Raw genomic sequence first — 22,420 nt, 5'->3', positions numbered from 1 at the left:
CGTAGTATGGTTGGCCTTCTCCAAATCGTAGAACACAGAAATAGGCCCTTCAGCCCAAGCCAACCATCAACTGCTCATTTACTCTAATCCCACTTTATTTCCTCCACATTCTCATCAACACCCTCCAAATTCTCCCATTCACCTATACACTCAGGGCAATTTACAAGAGCCAATTAACCGGTCAACTGGAAATCTTTGGCAGATTGCTGGTTAACTAGCAAGTTCTCAGGTAAATAATGGCACAGACAGTAGAGTTGCTGCCTTCCAGCTCCAGTGATCCAGGTTTAATCCTGACATTGGTGCGGACTGTGTGGAGTTTGCTCAGTTCTCCCTGTGGGCTTCCCCCAAGGAATGCTGGTTTCCTCCCACATCAATACCTCCTGCATGTGGTAGCTTACAGCACTGATCTGCAGTTAGAGCTTTTAGAACACCGAACAATATAGCACAGGAACTGTCTGTCTGGTCCATGTCTGTGTCGAACATGATGCCAAATTAAACTACTGCCAATGCTCAATTCATATTACTGCATTCCCTACATATTCATATGTCTAAAAGCCTCAAACGCCACTATCATATGTGGTGGAAGCTTTCACCACCATCCCTGGCAGTATGTTCCAGTACCCATGACTCTGTGCAAAAAATCTTGGCCTACACATCTTAAACTTTCCCCCTCTGACCTTAAAGATATGTGCTTCAATTCTTGACATTTCTACCCCGGGAAAAAGGTTTTGATCGTCTACCTCATTTATGTCTCATAATTTTATATACATTCATCAAGTCTCCCCTCAATCTCCAAAGCTCCAGAGAAAACAATCCAACTTTGTCCAACCTCTGTGTAGGTCAGGGGTGTCAAACACATTTTAGGTCACGGGCCGGAATGGGCAAAATGCGACTTCATGCGGGCCGGATCAGTTGTGCACGGGTGAACACACACGCGCGTGTGCTCCCACAGCTTTTGTTGCCTTCGCTTTTTCAACCTGCTCTCCTGTGGCTCAGTCTCTGCTATAATTACAAAGTGTTTCACGTTACGAATTTCGTTTCTTAAGAAGATTGCCTAGAAAGCATTATTTTTATGATTGGTATCTAGGCCCTAGATAGAGAGGATGTGGAAATAATGTTTCCAGTAATAGGAGAGTCTAGGACCAGAGGTCACAGCATCAGAATAAAAAGTCATACATTCAAAATGGAGATTAGCAGGAATGGGTGGTGAATCTATGGAATCCATTGCTACAGACAGCGGTGGAGGCCAAGACATTAGGTATTTTTGAGGCAGAGATTGACAGGTCTTGATTAGGTTACAGGGAGAAAGAAGACAATGGAATGTGGTTGAGAGAGAAAATAGATCAGCCATGGTTGAATGGCAAAGTAGACTTGATGGGCTAAATGGCCTAATTCTATTACCCTGTCTTATAGTCTTCCTACAGTGTTTATGTTTTGCCCACAATGGACTGGCTGGGTGGTGAACAGCCAAACAGCAGCTACCTGGCATAGTGAAAGATGGTTTGTCCATCATCTCACCTGAAGGTCCTGCTCCCCATCCTTCTCCTTATGTCTTTCTTCCTTTCCCTCACATCCTCTCCCCTCACCTCTCATGTCCTTCTCTATCCTCACCTTCTCCAACCTGCCATCTCCCTTCCTCAGCTTATCCCTTCTCTCATCCCCACTTCCTTCCTTCCAACTACTCCTCCACTCGCCTCCCTTACTTCATCCTCTTTCCTTACCTCATCCCTAAATCCCCTCGCTTCCCTCATCCCCAAATACCATTCCTTCTCTCATCTGCTCCCTTCCTCACCCCCTCCCTCCCTACTTCCTTTCTTTACCACCTACTCCCCCACTCCCCTCCCTCGACAACATCTCTTCCCTTCCTCATCCCTTAAAAACCCTTCCTTCGCTCATCTGCTCCCCATCCCCTTCCTTTACCACCACCTTCTCGCTTCTCTTCCTGTTCCTGCATAACTACCAGCACATCTTCACATCCTACCTAACCTTAACCCAAGCCCAGAGCCCCCACCCTGGAGAGCAGCTCAGATTTTGGATTGCTGGCTGTGGCCCCATTCACAGTGCGGCGACTTCCCACCAGCCTCTCTCCACGCACTCACCTGGGTCTCAGGTACATGGTGGCGGTCTCTGTGGCGGCAGCCCAGGCACTTCCCGGTGTTCACAACAACGCTGAGACTCCCCACCTTCCCCAGCGTCGGCCCCTTCCCGCCCGCGTCAGCGCATGGCGGGATATGGGCGTAGCTTCCACTCACCCCCGGGAGCTGGGGAGTGGGGATGTGACAGCTGCAGATCGGATTTGCATTTTCCTTCTGTGTAAAATTCATATTTCCTGCGAGTTTAAGCGGTCATGTAGCTCACTTTCTGTGTATAATCTAACAACGCTTTTTCCCCCCAAATCATCCCGCGGGCTGGATTGGACCCCTTCGCGGGCCGGATGTGGGTCACAGGATGGTAGTTTGACACCACTGGTGTAGGTAATCCAGCTAGCATTTTGGGAAACTTCTTCAACACCCTCTGACAAGATGGCGCACAGAAACCTCTTCTACACCCTCTAATTAAACGAAGCACAGAAAGGAGATCGAGCACAGAGTAACTTAGTGTGAAAACAACAACTCTCCATCAATGTCAGCAAGACAAAGGAGATAGTCATTGACTTCAGGATGCAAACACCCCAATCTACATTGATGGCACTGAAGTGGAGATGGCCGAATACTTAGTTCCTTGGAATAAATATCAGCAGCAGCTGGACCTCAACCAGCCACATGGAAGCTACGGCCAAGAAAGCATAGCAAAGCCTCTGCTTCCTTAGAAGGTTTAGGAAAGTTGGCATCACACAATGCTGGAGTAACTCAGTAGGTCAGGCAGCATCTAGGAGAGAAGGAATAGGTGACGTTTCGGGTTAGGAAAGTTGGCATAACTCCAACAACCCTCACCAACATCAACAGATATGCCACAGAAAGCATCGGGATGCATCACAGCCTGGTTTGGGAACGGCTCCATCCAAGACTGCAAGGCATTGCAGAGCTGTGGATGTAGCCCAGACCTTCACACAAATCAGCGACTCCATCTATACCATGCTGCCTCGGCAAGGCCACCAGCATAATCAAGGACCAGTCTCACCCAGGCCATTCCCTCTTTCCTCTCCCATCAGGCAGGAGATATGGAAGTTGGAAAGCAGATACCTCCAGATCCAGTAACAGTTTCTTCCCAGCTGCTAGCAGGCAACCGAACGGTCCTCTCATCAGCTAGAGTGCGGCCCTGACCTCCCTTCTACCTTATTGGAGATCTTTGAACTTTCTCTAATCAGACTTTATTGGACTTCAGAGGTATATCTTAGCACTAAATTACATACCCTTTATCTTTGCATGATGGATAACTTGATTGTATCCATGTATAATATTTTTTTCCACTGCATAGCACGCAAACAAAAGCTCTTTACTGTATCTCGTTTATAATAATAAACTAAGCTTCACATCTATCCTGTAATGGTGCAACCAGAACCGCACACAATACTCCAAAATGCAGACAAGTTTTATAAAGCTGTAACATGACCCCAATTCCTATACTCAATGCTCCATGGAGGTAAGCACACCTCTATGGCTCACCCTCAAAAATCATCAGTAAACTTCAATACATTCAAAACTCCGCTGCCCGTCTACTCACCCACTCCCCGATCTGTGACCATATCACCCCCGTCCTTTACAAACTCCACTGGCTCCCCATCCCCCAGAGAATCCAATACAAAATCCTCCTCATGACCTACAAAGCCCTCCATAACCTGGCCCCATCCTACCTGACTGACCTCCTCCACAGGCACACTCCCACCTGCACCCACGCTCTGCTGCTGCCAATCTCCTGTCCCCCCCCATCCGGACCAAACTCAGATCCTGGGGGGACAGGGCTTTCTCTATTGCTGCTCCCACCCTATGGAACTCACTACCCCAAACCGTCAGAGACTCCTCCTCACTCACCACATTCAAAACATCACTGAAGTCTCACCTCTTCAGCACTGCCTTCAACCACTGAAGGTCACCTCACCTTCTGTCTCCTTTCTCTGTTCGTTTACTTATTTATCTATTTATTCACTTCTCTATGTTCTAGAAATCCCTGTAAAGCGTCTTTGAGTGTTTGAAAAGCGCTATATAAATGTAATGCATTATTATTATTATTATTATAAGCTTTCTTTACCAGTCTATCTACTTCTTTTGCTACTTTCAGGGCGCTATGGACTTGGACTACAAGATCTCTGTACATGAGTGCTGTTAAGGGTCTTGCCATTAACTATATACTTTCATCTTGCATTCAACTTCCCAAAATACAGCACATCACACTTGTCCAGATTAAACTCCATTTGCCATTGCTCTGCTAGATCTGTATCCTTTAACAGCCTTCTTCATTGTCCACAACTACCAATTGCGTTGTCTGCAAATTTCCTAACCAACCCATCTACATATTCAGCCAAGTCATTTAGGTACATCACAAACAAAATTCTCCTTTTGTTCCAATTTCCCTCAATAGCCTATCAACCAGATGGCTTGAGCAACAGCTTATTACCAAGGCTATCCTGATCTGGCCACATCAGAGATATTCCCTTTGTTTTATCCAATCATTCTTCACCCACTCTGCAAGTTGTTTTCTCCCTTTTATAGGCCTGCCAAAGGGTCTACCACTTGAAACTCTGCTTCTTGTTTCACAGATGCTGACCGACTGGTTCAATTTTTATTGCACCAGAGGGTTTTGTGAGGACTGGGTGAATGATGTTGGAGGATTTGACTGGATGTCTTACAAGAATCAGGTACCAGGGACACTCGGGATGGTCGCACAGCTTTCTGAGACATTGCAGGGTGACTGTGCAGCGGTTCTGTGGAAACCCGAGAGATTGGAGAGCTGCTCACTCATGATGCAGGTCATCATCCTACTACTTAGTAGAAGAGGGCGTCGGATCACCCCTGGCATGGTCTACAAGATATTTAGCTGGTCCATCCACCTTTGCTTTGGGAGAGGAGGATGTCAGGGATGTCCACTAACCAGCCATCTGCTTGGATCTGGTCCTGTAACCTCTCATTTTGAGATTGACGGGTTTAGCTCTGCGCTGAGCACACAGGTTGTCCTCCCAGCTTATACCAATTGTACGCTTATGATCTCCTTGATGTACCAAGGGTGCATGAGTGCCAAGTCTTTCTTTTCAGCATTTTCTGCAAGGATCAGTGGGGAGAAATGTGTGAGATTCCCGGTAAGTAAGTGGCTGGTGGACTCCATGCCAAAGGAAGGGAGACTTCCTGTGGTACCAACGTCCTGGTTGTAAAAAATCTCACTGTGACTTGTCACATGTGACAATAAAGCATTCATTCACTCATAATGTTCACTTACTTTCCTTCATTAATGTAGAAGAAGTTTATTTAATACAGTGAAAGCCTATTCTGCAAGTGGGATGAGCTATGCCTGGTTGTTCCTGTGCCAAGATACATACCGCTCTATCTTCTGTTGTGAAGCCTTGCTGTCTACCACCAGCCTCTGGTTGTTATGCTCCAGGTCACGTGCCGTTACATCCAACTGCTCGTATACCTTGGCATGCTGCTCGTTCATTTGTCGCAACATCTCCAGTTGTTTGCTGAGGTACTACGAGACAAAAGCGACATGCGACAAACTAAATTCAACAGCAGAACTAGCTTGAGCCACTGGATGCACAGTTGTGTTCTGAAGGAATTCCCAACCTGATTTGATCAATAACTGCAGTCGGGCACGGATCTCGAGAATTTTGCCCCTCTCACTAGCTCAGGACCCAGGCTAATTATGAAACCTCATGCTACAGGCCAAGATCACTGGGCCCAGTGCATGAAAGTCAATCTGGGCGGCAGTGTATTATCTTTTACAGCCTATAACAATGGTAGATAGATCTTTGTTGTCAAAGAATGGTTGTTTGGTCACAGAAATTATCCAATGCTGGCTCACCATGAGCAAGTTACAATAACAGAATGTGGATTTCTTCATCTCCACGGGTACTGCAGACAAACCATTGAAAAAGGAATAATTGAGCACCAAAAGACCCAACAACTCATTCTAACTATGTATGGTCCTTGATCGAACCTGCAAATTGTTCTGTTTCATGCCTATTTCCAATTCCATTGTGGATTGCTATAAACTCTGTTTCCAGCAACCTTTCAAATTGTGCATACTCTACCAGAATGAAAGTCTAACCTGCCAGAGTAGCCTACCAAGCAGGACTTTGTCAAAGGCCTTGCTAAAGTTGATACGATAAAACTTTATTCATCTCCAGAGGGAAATTAGTCTGCCGACAGTCACAACACACAAGGTACACAAAAACATGAAATTAAAAGTGAGATCAACAGAAAAAGACAAGCGACTGTTGACTGGCTGCCGTGTGCACAGCGCCTTCATACGAACAAATGAACAAACAAACAGAGACATCCCCATGGCAGAGGATCCTAAACTAGAGTGCCCCTCCCCCACACCGGGTCTCCCTTTGTTCTCCCACCGTGTCCTACGCCAAGTCCTCATTGTTCTTCATGGCGGTCCCCCCATTGTTCTTCACGGTGGTCCTCCCACGTCCATATAGACAACATCATTGCCCTGCCCTCATCAATTCTCTCAAGTCTTTTAAAAGTTGGAATTGTAATTGCCTCTATAGCTTTCTCTGGCAACTCACTCCAGTCTAACCCCGAGTGCAAAATCTGCCCGAGTGAAAATCTCTTACCTTATACCTATGTTCTCTAGTTTTAGAATCCTCTACTCTGAGAAAAAGACTAAACATTTATTTTATCCATGGCCCTCATGATCTTGTACATCTCAATATGGTCACTCCCTCAGTCCCCTACGTTGAAAAGAGAAAAGTCCCAGTTTATCCAGCCTCTCCCTGCAACTGAAGCCTGCAAGTCCAGGTAAGATACTGGTGAATCTCTTCCTTCAGCTTATCGACATCTTTCCTACAGCTGTGCGATCAGAACTGCACACTACAAGTGTGGTCTTACCAACATCGTGCAAAGCTGCATCATGATGTGCTAACTTTCGTACTCAAAACCCTTCCTAATGAAAGCAAGCACATTCCTTCTTCACCACATGGTTTACCTGACTCACCACTTTCAAGGAACCATACACCTCTACTCCCAGATCTCTCTGTTCTGCAACCACATGGGTCTACCATTTACTGGGCACGTCCTGTACTGGTTTGACATACCAACGTGCAATACCTCATGCTTGTCAAAGTTAAATTCCATTTGCCATTTCATGGGTCACCTTCCAATTGATCTAGATCCTATTGGAAACTTAGATATCCTTCCTCACTGTTTACTATACCACCAATGTTGGGTTCATCTGCAGGTTTACTTACATTGTAAACAACATTGTAATCCAAATCAGTAATGTAGATAACAAACAGGAGTAGACCCAGTACCAAATCCTGCAGCAGTCCACTGGTCACAAGCCTCCAATAAAAAATAACAACCCTCCACAACTGTACTTTGCATCTAATTGGCTAGATTATCTTGGATTCTATGTGTACAACCTTCCAGAGTAGCCTACTATGCAGGACATTGCTAAAGTACATATACAACATTCACTGCCCGGCCCTCATCAATCTTCTTGGTGACCTCTCATTTTCAAATATCATGGGTTCTTCTTCACGAAGCAGAATTTGCTTCTGTTTAATATTTCAGTCACACAACATAAACACACCCTTCAGCCCACCATGCTGATCATTAACTATACTTTCTGTTACCAATCCCATTTTTCAGACTTGATCTGCAGCCTTCTGTTATGACAATTTATGTGCTCATCTGGATAGTTAAATGTTCAGTACCTGCCTTTACCACCCACTGCATTTCAGATTCCAATCAGCTTTCAGATTTAAAAAAAATGATTCCTTAAATTTCCTGTACATCTCCTACCCCTCAAACCCACACTCTCTCGTTATAGAAATCTAGACTATGGGGAATCATTTCCTCCCTCATAATATCAGTCTTATAATTTTGTATACTCAGGTATAATTGGGTTCTCAATCAGTCTCCTCTGCTCCAGTCTCTCATGAAATGCTCCATCCCAGGAACATTCTCCTTCACAACTTCTCTTGTGCAATCAAATGCTTTTTAAAATGTTGTTCCGTGAATTGTATACAGTGCTATGGCTGTGGCCTAACCAATGTTTTATAAAATTATTAGTCTTACATTCTATGCTCGGCTAATGACGGCAAGTATCCCATATGCCTTCTTCACCAGTTTATCTACCTTCAGGGATTGTTAGACTTATACACCAAGATCCCTGTATTCTTGAGTACTTCCTAGGGCTAGACCATTCACTATTTATGTCTTAAAAATCCTCACAAAATGCATGACATACACTTTTAAAGTTTAGGTTCCATGTGCTATGACCTAGTCCATTGTACCCACTCATTATTCTATAAATTAATCTTGTAAATCAACAACCACTGTTTTTGTTCATCTGCAAACTTACAAAGCATGCCTCATGAGGTCATAAGGAATAGTAGTAGAATTAGGCCATTCGGTCCATCAAGTTACTCCGCCATTCAATCATGGCTGATCTATCTCCCCTCCTAACCCCATTCTCCTGTCTTCTCCCCATAACCTCCGACATCAAGAATCTATCTCTCCCTTAAAAATATCCACTGACTTGGCCTCCAGTCTTCTGTGATGAAGAATTCCACTGATTCACCTCTGACTAAAGACATTTCTCCACTTCTCCTTCCTAAAAGAACATCCTTTAATTCTGAGGCTATGACCTCTAGTCCTAGACTCTCCCATTAGTGGAAACAACCTCTCTACATCCAAGCCTTTCGCTATTCTGTATGTTTCAATGAGGTCCCCCCTCATTCTTCTAAACCCCAGCGAGTGCAGACCCAGTGCCGAAAAACGCTCATCATAGGTTAACCAACTCATTCCTGGGATCATTCTTGTAAACCTCCTCTGGACCCTCTCCAGAGCCAGCACATCCTTCCTCAGAGATGGTGCCCAAAATTGCTCACAATTTTCTAAATGCAGCCTTACCAGCGTCTTATACAGCCTCAACATTACATCCTTGTTTTTGTATACAAGCCCTCTTTAAATAAATGCTCACATTGAGTTTGCTTTCTTTACTACCAATTCAACTTGTAGATTAACTTTTTGGGAATACTGCACCAGCAATCCCAAGTACCTTTGCACCTCCGATTTCTAGATTCTCACCCCATTTAGAAAATAGTCCAAACCTTTATTCCTGCTACCAAAATGCATGACTCCACGCTTTGCTACACTATATTCCATCTGTCACTTCTTTGCCCATTCTCCAAACCTGTCCAAGTCCATCTGCAGATTCTCTGCTTTCTCTCCACTACCTGCCCCTCCACCTATTTTTGTATCATCCGCAAACTGTGCCACAAAGCCTTCAATCCCCTGGTCCAAATCATTAATATACAATGTGAAGAGTAGCGGCTCCAGCACCAATCCTCATGGAACTCCACTAGTCACTGGCAGCCAACCAGGAAAAGCCCCCTTTATTGCCACTTTTGGTCTTCTGCCGTCCAGTCAACCTGCTATCCATCCTATTATCTGCCCTTTGATACTGTGGGCTCTCATCTTCCTAAGCAGCAAAATGTGTGGCACCTTATCAAAGGCTTTCTGAAAATCTAAGTAAACAACATCTACTGACTCTCCTTTGACCTGCTATTTTCTTTTTCAAAGAATTCCAGCAAATTTGTCAAGCAAGACCTCCCCTTCACAAAGCCATGCTAACTTCAGCCTATTTTATCATGAACTTCTAAGTACTCCATAACCTCATCCTTTATAATGGACTCTGAAATCCCACCAACCACCGAAGTCAGACTAATCGGCCCATAGTTCCTATACTGCCTTGCTCCCTTATTGTGCAGCGGGGCAATATTGGCAATTTTCCAATCATCTTGGACCACTCCTGACTCCATGAGTCCTTAAATATCATTATCAATGCCTCCACGATCTCGAAAGCCACCTCTTTAAGAACCCTAGGGTGCAGTCCATCCAGCCCAGGTGACGTATCCTCCTTCAGCTCTTTCAGCTTCCCAAGCACCTAGTAATAGTATTATATATTTACATCAGGAATGTTCACATAAATAAATGGGACATAATATGGATACACCATATCCAAAAATGCTGCAGACCCTTGGGATTGTACTGGAGTACGAGTCTAGGTTTATTTTTGTTTAAGACTGGATTGGGACTTAATCACCTCTCTTAGTAGATTGTTGGTTTAAGTACCTTAAATTTGCAGCATCATCTTTAGCACTGACGTTTAAGGCAGCAATCAGCAAAGAGCTCAGCGTTTAGCGCTGACTCATGCCAAGGGAGTTACTCAGAGGAATGATAGCAATTGATCGTTCAGAATCTTTCAACCATCACCAATTTAGGAAATTGAAGGAATGTTTGGGTGGGGGTGTACCTCAGCTCCACCACATGCTTTCCCATAGTCAAAAAGTGTCAGTATTTACAGTGCTGACTGGTACATTTTGAGCATGGTCAGCAAGCACTGTGGTACCAATCCCCTCCAATCCACTTTAGCAATGATGACAACGTATACTTTCAAGTTATGGTTGGACAAGCATAAAAAAGGAGAAAGGAACAGAGTTAAACACAGATTACATAACACAAGATCAGAAGAGGGCCAAAGCCAGCAAGGACTGGTTGTGGCAAAAGCCTGCTTCTGTGCTGTATATATGAGCTAAAGCATTTTTTTAAAAGTATTTATTCACTAATTTAGTGCTTAGTTTCAAAATTGAACAGGTCCAACAAAGCCTGCTTTCACCGGAATATTGTGGTAAGAATAGATCAGCTACTAGGTGAGGGGAGCAAGAAACAACTGGAATGAAAAACATCTGCAGGGTGATTCTGGCAACAGAATTCAGTTGGACAGACCCTTTCATTGTTAACAATCAAGTTGCAGAACTGTTGCGAGTGGGGCTCCAGCAGCACAAACTAGCAAAGCAGCCAGTTGGCATCAGTTCAATATGTGATGCATTCTTTCTGCTTCTCAAATTCTCTTTGTATTCTTGGGCTCAGACCCACCATTACTCTATGCTAAAAGCATCAAGCCCCTGTGCAGTGGACCAGGAACAGACAGTGAGTTCACTTCTGCATTGCTACATTTGTCAGCATCCAGCCACAGACACAAAATGAAGAGTGTAAAAGGCCCAGTCTTCACCGCTGCCTGCCTCCTCATTGATAACCATGGGAAGCATCTTGCTCAAGGGAAACTCTTAGCATGGGGGCTTCTTGCTAAACTGAAGATATAATTTGTACAAACAAATGACAGGATGGAGGAAGTCTTGGCAAATCTCTAATTCCTCTCTATTGTTGACCAATTTTCATGTCTGTCAACAAGATGGTTTCAATAGCTTATCCCCAGCGCAACCATTGCCTCACCCGACGAGGAGATGGAGACTATAGATGCTACCGGATCAGCTGATCCTTTCCAGTATTCTGTCATTAATTGCAGATTTCCAGTAGCTGCAGATCTTTTGATTTTCAAATAGAAGTGAATTGTGATTTTGGAATTTGCTACCTAAAAAGCAGCAGTAAGCAAATGTTATGGTAAACCCAAAGATAATAGAGCAGAGCAAGATAGGCCACTTGACTCTCAAAACCGTCATGGCGCCATTTTAGTAGGCAGAAACTTGCAGAAACATTTAAAAAGAAAAATAACAAAAATCTGTGAATTGATAGATGAGATACATTCTGCATTTTAATGGTATCATCACACATACTGTTCCCCCAAAACACCGATTACACTGCGAGAGGCACAACGAACGCTGGGTTTTGACTGCTAAAATGGCGGACGTTCCGCTCCTTTGCGTACTACACTTCAGTATACGGGATTTCGACGGAGTGGTTCATCTTGCTCCTCTAGTATCTTTGGGTAAACCCAAGATCAATTGGATATAGTGCCAAAAGGGAAGAAAATGCAGTAGTTGGGACATGAGACTAGTTGGACAGCTCTTTCAGAGATCTAGAGTGGACATAATGAGCAGAATGGCCTGTTGGGCTGTAAAGTTGTAAGATGGATCTTGGTGCAAAACCTTTACTGGAAGAATTCGCATTACTCGCGGATTCTCATTCACTTGATAACTGCATGAAAGACAGGTATAAGTCGCCAGCCCTCCGGGCATCCTACAGAACATCTACAAATGTTTTTTTTCATTTCATGTACACAGGGAAACCAGGCCTCATCCCACTAAAACCGTCCAGCTCGACACAGTTCGGGGTTCTGGCTGACACAGCCATCCTCATCCCTCCTTCCCACCATGACCTTCTCTACCAATTCAGGGGTACCGAGACACAATGCAGGTAATTTCCAGCATGGACCAATTTAGGCTCATTATCTCCATACAGACAAGAAACGGAGACCCCCACCCCTCCTGGTAACTGAACTCGTGTTGTGTCTTGCAGCCTGAACCCTCCTCACCTCTATCTCCTGGACCTGCTCCTGGTTGGTTGTGTACATTTGTTGTAGCGAATCTTCCAGTTCCTTGTTGCGTTCGAGAAGAGTCTTCCCCAACTCTGCTGCCAGGTGCAGATCTGCCGGAAAGAAAAAGACTTACATTTGCATGGCACCTTCCTTCCCTCAATGCATCCCAAGGTACCTTACTGCAGCACTGCATTCACTGCTTGAGGCAGGGAACAGGTGCGCACAGTAAAACACTATGGTTAGATCAGCAACCATGGAGAGGTGCAGACAGATGAAATACTGCATTAAATAAACTCAAGGACAATTCAGGATGGACAAAGGTCCAGGGTTGGCCAACAAAATCTACATCCCAATGTGAATAACACTGGGCAAGGCCAATGTTTGAGCCAAGCAACTCCAGCATTGTAGCACTCCAATGCGGCAGCACTCCAGTTTTTTGTGTCTATCTTTGGTTTAAACCAGCATCTGCAGTTCCTTCCTGCACATTTCGTGCTACTTATACCAAATCCTGACATGACTGAAATCAGCATTCTCCTTTTGCTTACCTACCTTTAAACTTTCAGTGTTATGGTCACCATCTCCAAAATGTTTGTCTACTGACACTCCAAACACTTTCCTCATGTCATTCCCTACAATTAGGTCCAGTACTGCCGCCTCTTTAAAAATTCCACCTCAACCACACTAAAGCGAACCCAGTAAACATTGGGAAGCTGAAATCTCCTAATGCTATAAGCTTATTACTCTTACACCTCCCTGCAATTTATCTACAAATCTCTTATCGTTAGAGAATGGGTAAGGTACTGCAAGGGCAAGCCTTTCCCGAGCGGATGTTCAGTGCATGGTTCAACCCCTTCTAAGGGTCAGTAAGTGAGCTGACAATGACTGGGAGATTGGCCTTCCAAAGCTCCACGTAAGCAGCTCCATGACTGAAATTGGGGACACCTCAATTCTGGAGAATATTTTCAGGGGTGCATTTTCACCTCTATTACTTAATTCCAAACAGATTTTGTCCCCAGTGATCCCAGGACACCTCCAGTAATTTTCTCTTCAGCCAATACCGACACCCTCCATCCATTTCTTTCCTGAAATCAGGACTATTTAGAACCTGTTCCTGCCTATTTTTAGCCAGGTCTGTAATATTGCATCATCATCAAAATCCCAACTGTTCTTACAGTTGAGTCACTGTTTAAAATACCTGTTCACACATATGCAGTGAAAATCTTAGACCCTCTTAATATATTCCTGTTTAAACAAATTTGAGTTTCTCTTTTGGTGTTATTTATCTCTCCTAATCATTTGTGTACCATTGATTTATGCTATGTAATGTTATCTTCCTGTGTCCATCAATCAACTACGTTAGTTGAAATCTCTCCTCATAGCTCCAGCAAATGTATCCACACAGACGAGTCTCAGATCCACCGAGGTCCACATCTGCCAGTCTGTGCAGTCCCACCACCGCCTGAACTGGGCTGAGTGTCCTGACACTGGGATACAGTACTGGTGGGACGGGTCGTCACTGTATTACGCTGGAGCACAGTACTAGTGGGCTCAGGACAGGCACAGTACAACACCGGAGTACCATACCGGTGGGGATGGGTCTGGCACTTTACAACACTGGGGTACAGTACTGGTGAGGATACATCTGTCACAGTGTAACACTGGGGTGCAGTATTGTTGGGGTGGGTCTATCACTGCGTACCACTGGGGTACAGTACAGATCGGGACGGGTCTGTCACTATAGCCAGAGGTTATAGTGGCACAGGGGCGGCACAGTGGTTCAGCCAATACAGCTGCTGCTTCACAACTTCCCAGGATTGATCCTGACCTTGGGTGCTGTCTAGAGTTTTCACTTTCTCTGTTTAACCTTGTGGGTGTCCTCCTGGTGCTCCGTTTCCTCCTACATCCATGGACATGCGGGTTTACAGGCTGCTGTAACTTGGCCCTGGTGTGGAGGGAGTGGATGAGAAAGTGTGATAACATAAAACTAGTGTGAATAGGTGACCTGACGTATGACATGGACTCAGTGGGCCATAGAGCCTGTTCCCATGCTGCACCTCTAAACTAAGTTAAATAATAATAATAATAATATTCATTTATTGTCATTGCAACGAGTACAACGAAATTAAAAAATAGCCAATCCTGACGGTGCGTACAAACATATATGCAATAAATGCAAAAACAAATAAATACATAAATACAATTATATTAAGTACAAGATTTTTTAACGGTGTTGCCTAGTGCAAAGGTAGTGTTCAGTTCTCGTATGGCCCTGGGGTAAAAACTGTTCTTAAGTCTGTTTGTTCGGGATTTGATCGACCTGAAACGTCGACCAGAGGGTAGATGAACAAACAGACGGTGGCCGGGGTGGGATGGGTCTTTTATTATTTTCCCTGCTCTACTGAGGCAGCGTAGGCTGAACAGGTGCTCCAGGGAGGGCAGTGAGCAGCCGATGATCTTCTGGGCCGTCGTGATGACCCTCTGAAGGGCCTTCCTGTCCTTTTCTGAGCAGCTGGCATACCATGTGGTTATACAGTATGCCAGCACACTCTCGATGGAGCAGCGATAGAAGGACAACATGAGCTTCTCCTGCAGGTTGGTTTTCCTGAGGATCCTCAGGAAGTGGAGTCTCTGCTGTGCCTTCTTTACTGTGGTGATGGTGTTGGTAGACCAGGTAAGATCCTCTGCGATGTGCGTACCCAGGAACCTGAAAGCGGGTACCCTTTCCACACAGACCCCATTGATGTAGAGTGGGTCGTATTCTACACTGGTTTTTCTAAAGTCAATTATAAGTTCCTTTGTTTTGGAGGAGTTCAGGACCAGATTGTTCACTGAACACCATGCTGCCAGCCTTTGGATTTCATCCCCTAGGCTGTCTCATCTCCTCCTGAGATGAGTCCAACCACAGTCGTGTCATCCGCGAACTTGATGATGGTGTTGGTGGGATGGGTGGGGGCGCAGTCGTGAGTGTAGAGGGAGTAAAGGATGGGGCTCAACACACAGCCCTGTGGTGAGCCGGTGCTCAGTGTAATGGTGGAGGAGAGGTGAGGGCCTATTTTGACGGTCTGGGGGCGGTTGGTCAGGAAGTCCTTGATCCATTGGCAGATGGTTTGGGAAAATCCAAGGTCGGAAAGTTTGGTGACCAGTCTGCTCGGGATGACCGTGATTTTGTGATTTGTGATTTGTACAGAGCGCATTTGATATTGGTAGGGAAAGGGATCAGATCCGTGTGGTAAATTTGAAAGAATTGGAAAAGAGTTTAAGAAGTGAGATCTCAGACATGATCCTCACCAAATTATTCCGAGCCACATGCCAGTGAGTATGGAAAGCACCTGACAAATGTGTGGAAGGAGAGATGGTGCTGGTGGGAGAGCTGTAAAATGCTGGGGTGCAGTACTGGTTCTGTACTGCACCCCAGATTGGTGGAAGTGGGCCTGTTGTTCTATAACACTGGTGGGGACAATTCTTTCACAATGCCACCAGGGTACAGTACTGGTACGGAACGGTACTGGGATGGGATGGTAGTGCGGATGAATCTGCCACTATATGATTTTGGGCCTCTGTACTTGTGGGGATGTGTCATTGCATAACACTAATGTACAGTACGAATGGGGACTGTCACTGTATATCATGAGCAGGGTATTAATGGGGATGAGTCCATAACTGTGTAACACTGGGGTAGAGTACTGGTCAGGAGAAGTCTATAATCCACTGCAGTAATGTCAAACACACTGGTGATACAGAGGGACCAATCTGTCCCCAGCAGTACTGTACCCCAGTATTATACAGTGACAAACCATGCCCACCAGTATTGCAACCAATTGTTAAACATGACAGACCCATCCCCACCTGCACAGAACCTCAGTGTTAAATAATGACTGAACCCATCCTCACTGGTACACCCAAATTTTATACGATAGTTCCGTCTCCATCAGTACTTTCCCCTACTGATACAGTGACAGAGTTATCCCCACCAGAGTAATGGGCATGTTCTAATCAGTACTGTACCCTAACATTGTACAGTGACCAACTCCCCTCAGAAGTACGATACTCCAGTGTTATACAGTGAAGGACCTGTCCCCATTGGTACTGCATACCAGATGTACAGTGATAAACACATCCCCATTAGTACAGTGCCCCAGGGTTATGTAGCGACAAACCTCCTCCCATCAGTATTGTACCACAGTGTTATTCAGTGACAGACCCGTCCCCACCAGTTCTATACCCCAAAGTTTTACAGCAATCATACCCATCCCACCAGGACTGTACCCCAGTTAGATACAATGACAGACCTGTCCTCACTAGTGCCTCTAGTGTGAAAGACCATCCTCACTAGTACTGTTCCCGGGTGTTATATGGTTACAGTCCTCTTCCCAGCAAACCTCAGTGTTTTACTTTGATGGACCCATATTCACGATTTCTGGGACTGTGGGATGAAATTTCAGGGTCCGTAGCAGAGATATTAATGGAAAATCACGATTGAAGTGTTGGAAGACTGGATGGTGGCAAATATTGTGCCTCTATTTATAAAACCTGTAAGGAAAAATTTGGGAACAACATGTGAGCCTTGTATCAGTAGTAGCTGTGTTATTGAAGAAGTTTCTGGGGGACAAGATTTATATGCTTTGGCAAGGCACGGCGTGATCAGGGAGAATCAGCATGATTTTGTGCATACGAGATAGTTACTCACAAATGTGACTGGGGTTTTTTTGAAGAGGTGACCAAGAAGATTGATGAGAGCAGTGCGGTAGGACTTTAGCAAGGCCTTTGACAAGATACCGCTCAGTAGTCTGGTTTGGAAGGTTAGATCATGTGGGATCCTTGCAAGCTAGCCAATTGGATGCAAAATTGGCTGGAAACTTGGACCAGAGAGTGGCGGATTGTTTTTCAGACTGTTGGCCTGTAACAAGTGGTAGCAGATGGTGAAATTCAGATAAATGTGAGGCGTTGCTTTTTTGGTAGGACAACCCGGGACAGGATTTTCACAGTAAATGGTAGGGTCCTGGGGTATGTTGTGGAACAGAGATCAAGGTTCATAGTTCCATGAAAGTTGTGGCACAGGTAGTGAAGAAAGCACTAAGCATGCTTGCCTTTATCAATTAGTGTATTGAGTATAGGAGTTGGAATATCATGTTACAGCTGTTCAAGATATTGGTAAGGCCATAGTTGGAATACTATGCACAGACCAGGTCACCCAGCAACTTGAAAGGGTGCAAAAAAGATTTATGAGAATATAATCAGGTTTAGAATATTTGAGGTTTAAGTAGAGGATGGATAAACTGGGACTTTCTTCCTTTGAGCAATGGGGGTTGAGGGGGTTGACAGAATGCATGAGTCAGCAAAGCAGCTGCCGAGTTTATTACTTGGCCTCACCAATGTAGAGGAGAGCACCAGATGTAATAGACGAGATTAGAGGAGATGCAGATGAGGTCCCGTCTCAACTAGAAGGGCTTCTGGGTCTCTTGTTAGTGGCGAGAGAAAAGGTTTAGAAATAGGTGTTAGATCGCCTAGGTTGCAGGGAAAATGTCCCCAGAGGGGAGAGGGGGAAGAGGGATGAGCGAACCAGGGAGTTATGGAGAGAGTGGCCCCAGTGGAAAGCAGAAGGAGGGGAGGGGGGGGAGTGGGGGAGCAGGAAGATGTGACGGGATGAATGACATTGCAGCTATCGGAAACGTTGGGAGAATCATGTACCGGATGCGAATGCAGGTGGGGTGAAAGGTGAAGACCAAGGAAACTCTGTCCTTGTTCAATCGGAGGAGAGACAGGGCGGGATAGTAGATGTGCGGGAAATGGAGGAGATGCGGTTGAGGGCTCCATCAACCATTGTAGTGGGAGGAGAGAGAGCCCGTTTCCTGAAGGAGGACACTTATGAAACCCTGGAATGGAAAAAACTAACGTGCAGAACAGATACAGCATAGGTGGAGGAACTGAGAGAAAGTGATAGCATCCTCAGAGAGCCATCACTAGTAGTATACTGTCATCGAGTTATTTTATTTAACCGCTTGACCGATCCCGTGCCGATATCCGTTTTTGTGTGACATGTTTTGAACGGTATGCAGAGACGCCGTCGTCAGTTTGCATAAATACTACACGAAAAATCCTTTGCCTTTTCTTTGTACACACCATGTGACTTTTGGAAAAGCGGATTGTATGTTAAGAAGCGGTCTGGGCGGATTTGGACACATGAATAACTGGATAATGAAGGTCAAGTGTGTTTGACTTGAAAGGTGTCGGCGAGTGTGACATCGCCGGGTCCCGTTTGATCCGTGTCGCTTGAGTTAGCGTTTGAGCAGAACCCAGCAAAAAATAAAGCATTAGGAGTGGCAGTCAAATGGACCTTTCCACACAATATTCACCGAAACTAAATTCTGGGGAGTGTTTAAACCGATTCAAGCTCAAGAACGCTAACAATAATCCACTCACTACGACCCGTCGCTTTACACGCACAATGTAAAACAAGTCTTAACCTACAATCCGCAATCCTCGCAAGCGGTTGGTACTCGGAGGGGAAGCGCCCAGAACCTACTGCCCGACCCAACATCCTCTGGTCCAAACTGACCCGTTCCCTTGACGCCAGAGAGCGGCAGATGTGAAGGCGACAGATCCTCGCCTGCTGCCTATTTGTACGGCTTGCCGGGTCTCCTCGCTTCCCTCCTCCTTCTCTTACTGCCTCACCGCACAAATATCTCAGCGTTCCCCTCATTGTCCTCCATGGGGAACAAAAGCAGGTCATAGTCCTCTCCCTTTGTCCCTTTATTCATCGTCCCATCCCGTCCTTACACAGCCTCTCCCGTCTCTCCAACACGCCTACTCCTAACTGGACCCGGGTTTCGGCATAAATCGCTCCTGTACCCTTTCACTCCATCTTCAACCCTTGCCCACTCCATTCTCTCCTCTCTCCCCACCCCACCCAGTCCCCGCACCCCCAACGCGCACACTCTCCCCCCACCTTGCTGCAGGTCCTGCTGGTCATACCACGGCTCGTCATCTTCTGTCTCGTAGTCCTCCATGCTGCGCTTCATCGGGCGGCCCGGGTTCGAGGCTGTCGGCGGCGGCCCGCTGTTGTGTGCCGGCCGGGTGCCGAGGCGAGCGCTGCCTGCGCGCAGTCCGCCTCCGACGTGGCGGGCGCTGTCAGCGCGGGATGACCCGGGCTGGTACCTTCGCTTAACCCTTCAGCGGCCACACCCCGCCTCCCAGCTCCTCCAGTGGCGGCAGCGAGGGGCTCCTGCCCGTCAGCCACACTTGCAAAGACTGCTTCCTCTCAGCGGAACCCAGGGCCGGATGTTTGTCGGATTATCCAAAATGGAAGGAGTCTGGGATGTGGCACATTTTTGCATATATATGTAGTGAAGTCATTCCACCTGCTGGTGAGAACCTCAGACTAAAAAGACCTGATGGGCTATGCAATGTTGTTCAATAAATAGTCTCAAGGGTCCAGACCAGAAACATCACCTATCCATGTTCTCCAGAGCCTGCAGTAGACACAAAAAGCAGGAGTAACTCAGCAGGACAGGCAGCATCTCTGGAGAGAAGGAATGGGTGACGTTTCGGGTCGAGACCCCGCCCCGCTGAGCTGTTCCAGCATCTTGTGCCTTCTTTTTTTGTAAATCAGCATTTGTAATCCCTTATGTCTCCACTTTACCGACATCAATCTAATAATAAGTGAATAAGCAGCTAATAAGTGAAAACAGGCCTCACGACAGAGGCCTGTAGGAGGATGCCGTCGTTTCTGGAGACTCCCCGGGACCAGCAACAGATAAAGAATATTCACTTCGTTCACAACCCAAAGCATCCCAATGTTTAAACCTAATGACATTCAGCTAAACATGAAAAAAATTGCATCGCAGACCTGATTGAGTTTTGTGATTAATGACGAGAGGAGAGTGGGCGTTGTTATTCAAGTTAGGGTCATAGTCATAGTGAAACAGCACAGAGAGAGGTTCTTCAGCCACGAGTCTGCACTGGCCATAAACCTACCATTTTTATGAATCTTACATTAATCTCTTTTTTTTTTGTTCTCCTTACCCATCAACTCCACCAGATTCTACAAAACCCAATATACAAGGAACAATTTACGGAGTCCAGTTAACTACCAACCCGGATGTGGGATCAAACTGGAGCACCGAGAGGAAACCCGTATGCAAACTCCATAGATAACACCTGAGGTCAGGAGCCTGGATCACTGAGGCTGTGCTGCCCTTTAAAAAAAAATCTTAATTGGGTAAAGAGAATGTTGAATGGGATATGCTTGCAGGAAAGTTCCGCAAAACAAACTGTTTTTGGTTTCCCCAGTGCGGAAGAGATTGAAATGAAAGCTGTAAATACAGGATTCCAAGTTGAAATAAATAGATCTAATCTTTGAGGAGTGTTTAGGAAACACCTTTCCTTGCGATATTGATTTGTATTTTTTTTCTGGGGAATTGTCCAATAAGGAGATAGTGAGCAGATTGAGCCTCTAGTCCCTTGAGTTTTGAGGAATGAGAAGACATCTCATTGAGAACTCTAAGACTCTCATGAGGCTTTATTGGGCAGATGTGGAAAATATGTTTCCCTGTCTGGGTTGTCCAGAACCATGTATCACTGTCTCAAAGTAAGGGGCCAGATGTTCAGGACCAATATGTAAAGAGATTTGTATACGTGGAAGGCAATGAATCTTTGGAATCCTTCATAGGAGATGAGGAACTAAATCACTGTACATATTCAAGACAGATATTGATAGATCTTTGGGGAATCAAGGGATCTGGGTTTAGTGCAGGGAAATGATGCTCCTTTGCCAGGACATTACTGCTTTTTACTTTTAGTTTTAATTTTCGAGATACAGTATGGAAACAGGCCCTTCGGCCTGCCACTCCGTGTCAAATAATGATCACCCATTCTGTAGTTCTATGTTGTCCCGGTTTTGCATCCTACATACTGGGGATAATTTACAGAAACCAATTAACCTACAAACTTGCATATCTTTGGAATGTTAGAGGAAATTGGAGCACAGGAAGAAAACCAAGGCGGTCGAAACTCCATACAGGCAGCACCCTCGGCTAAAGGTGAGAGGGAAGACATTTAAGAGGGATCTCAGGAGCAACCTTTTCATTCAGAATGTAGTCCGCATCTGAAATGAGTTGCCAGAGGAAGTTATGGAAGTGGATACATTTACAGCTTTCTAAGGCATTTGGATAGAATTATGAGCAGGAAGGGTTTAGAGGAATATGAACTAAATGGGGGCAATGGGTCAGCCCAGAATGCCATTTCTGTCAGCATAGACAAGTTGAGCCAAAGGGCATCTGCCCATAGTGTGTAGCTCTTTGTTCATTCTTTAGATGGTCTGGGAGGTGGAATTCAACTCCATAGTCCATCCAAAACAGAGACCGTCAGGGTAATTGAGAGGGGTGGGGGAGGGGGGGTAGAGTCAGGCATTGTTGGAAACGCAGATGTTGGTTTGCACAAAGCGCTGGAGCGACTCACCGAGTCAGGCAGCATCTGTGGAGAACATGGATAGGTGACGTTTCGAGTCGGGATCCTTCTTCAGACCGTGGGAGATCCGCAATGGTCCGTGACGTTGGAAGGCGGTGATCGCCCCTCCTTGGGCCGGAGGTGGGCGGGGTCGGGCCCGCGATGGGCGTGACAGGGCAGTAGGCGGGGCGGGCTCGCGATGGGCGGGGCAATGGGCGGGCCGGGGCTCGCGATGGATGGGACGGGGCACGATGGATGGGACGGGGCTCGCGATGGGCGTGGCGGGGAAGTGGGCGGGCCGGGGCTCGCGATGGGCGGGGCGGGGCAGGTGCGGGGTCGGGCTCGCGATGGGCGAGGCGGCAGCAGAGTGGGCGGGGCGAGCCACTAGAGTGGGCGGGGCGGGGCGAACCACTAGAGTGGGCGGGGCGAGCCACTAGAGTGGGCGGGGCGAGCCACTAGAGTGGGCGGGGCGAGCCACTAGAGTGGGCGGGGAGGCCCTGGGGTGGGCGTGGCGGCCCTGGGGTGGGCGTGG

The 22,420-nt window shown here is 46.2% G+C and overlaps 1 protein-coding gene across 4 annotated transcripts in view; it reads right to left on the bottom strand.

The window, feature by feature from the left end:
• cdr2l (cerebellar degeneration-related protein 2-like) overlaps window positions 1-22,154 on the bottom strand; it is a 29,403-nt gene extending 7,249 nt beyond the window's left edge. Inside the window, exons 1-3 of one of the 4 annotated variants that reach the window (XM_078401196.1) lie at window positions 21,901-22,154; window positions 12,442-12,554; window positions 5,471-5,619 (exon numbers count right to left, since the gene is read on the bottom strand). In XM_078401196.1, the coding sequence (XP_078257322.1) occupies window positions 5,471-5,619; window positions 12,442-12,480 (188 nt within the window). In that variant the 5' untranslated portion in view covers window positions 12,481-12,554; window positions 21,901-22,154. Of the gene's footprint in view, window positions 1-5,470; window positions 5,620-12,441; window positions 12,555-19,390; window positions 19,937-21,900 lie in introns of those variants that run through there. The other 3 variants (XM_078401195.1, XM_078401194.1, XM_078401197.1) reach the window with 3 other exon arrangements.
• Between the last annotated feature and the right edge of the window lie 266 nt (window positions 22,155-22,420).

The sequence above is a fragment of the Rhinoraja longicauda genome, chromosome 6 (assembly GCF_053455715.1).
Source record: "Rhinoraja longicauda isolate Sanriku21f chromosome 6, sRhiLon1.1, whole genome shotgun sequence".
Lineage (NCBI taxonomy): Eukaryota > Metazoa > Chordata > Chondrichthyes > Rajiformes > Arhynchobatidae > Rhinoraja > Rhinoraja longicauda.
This window is presented reverse-complemented; position numbering and strand designations above follow the sequence as displayed.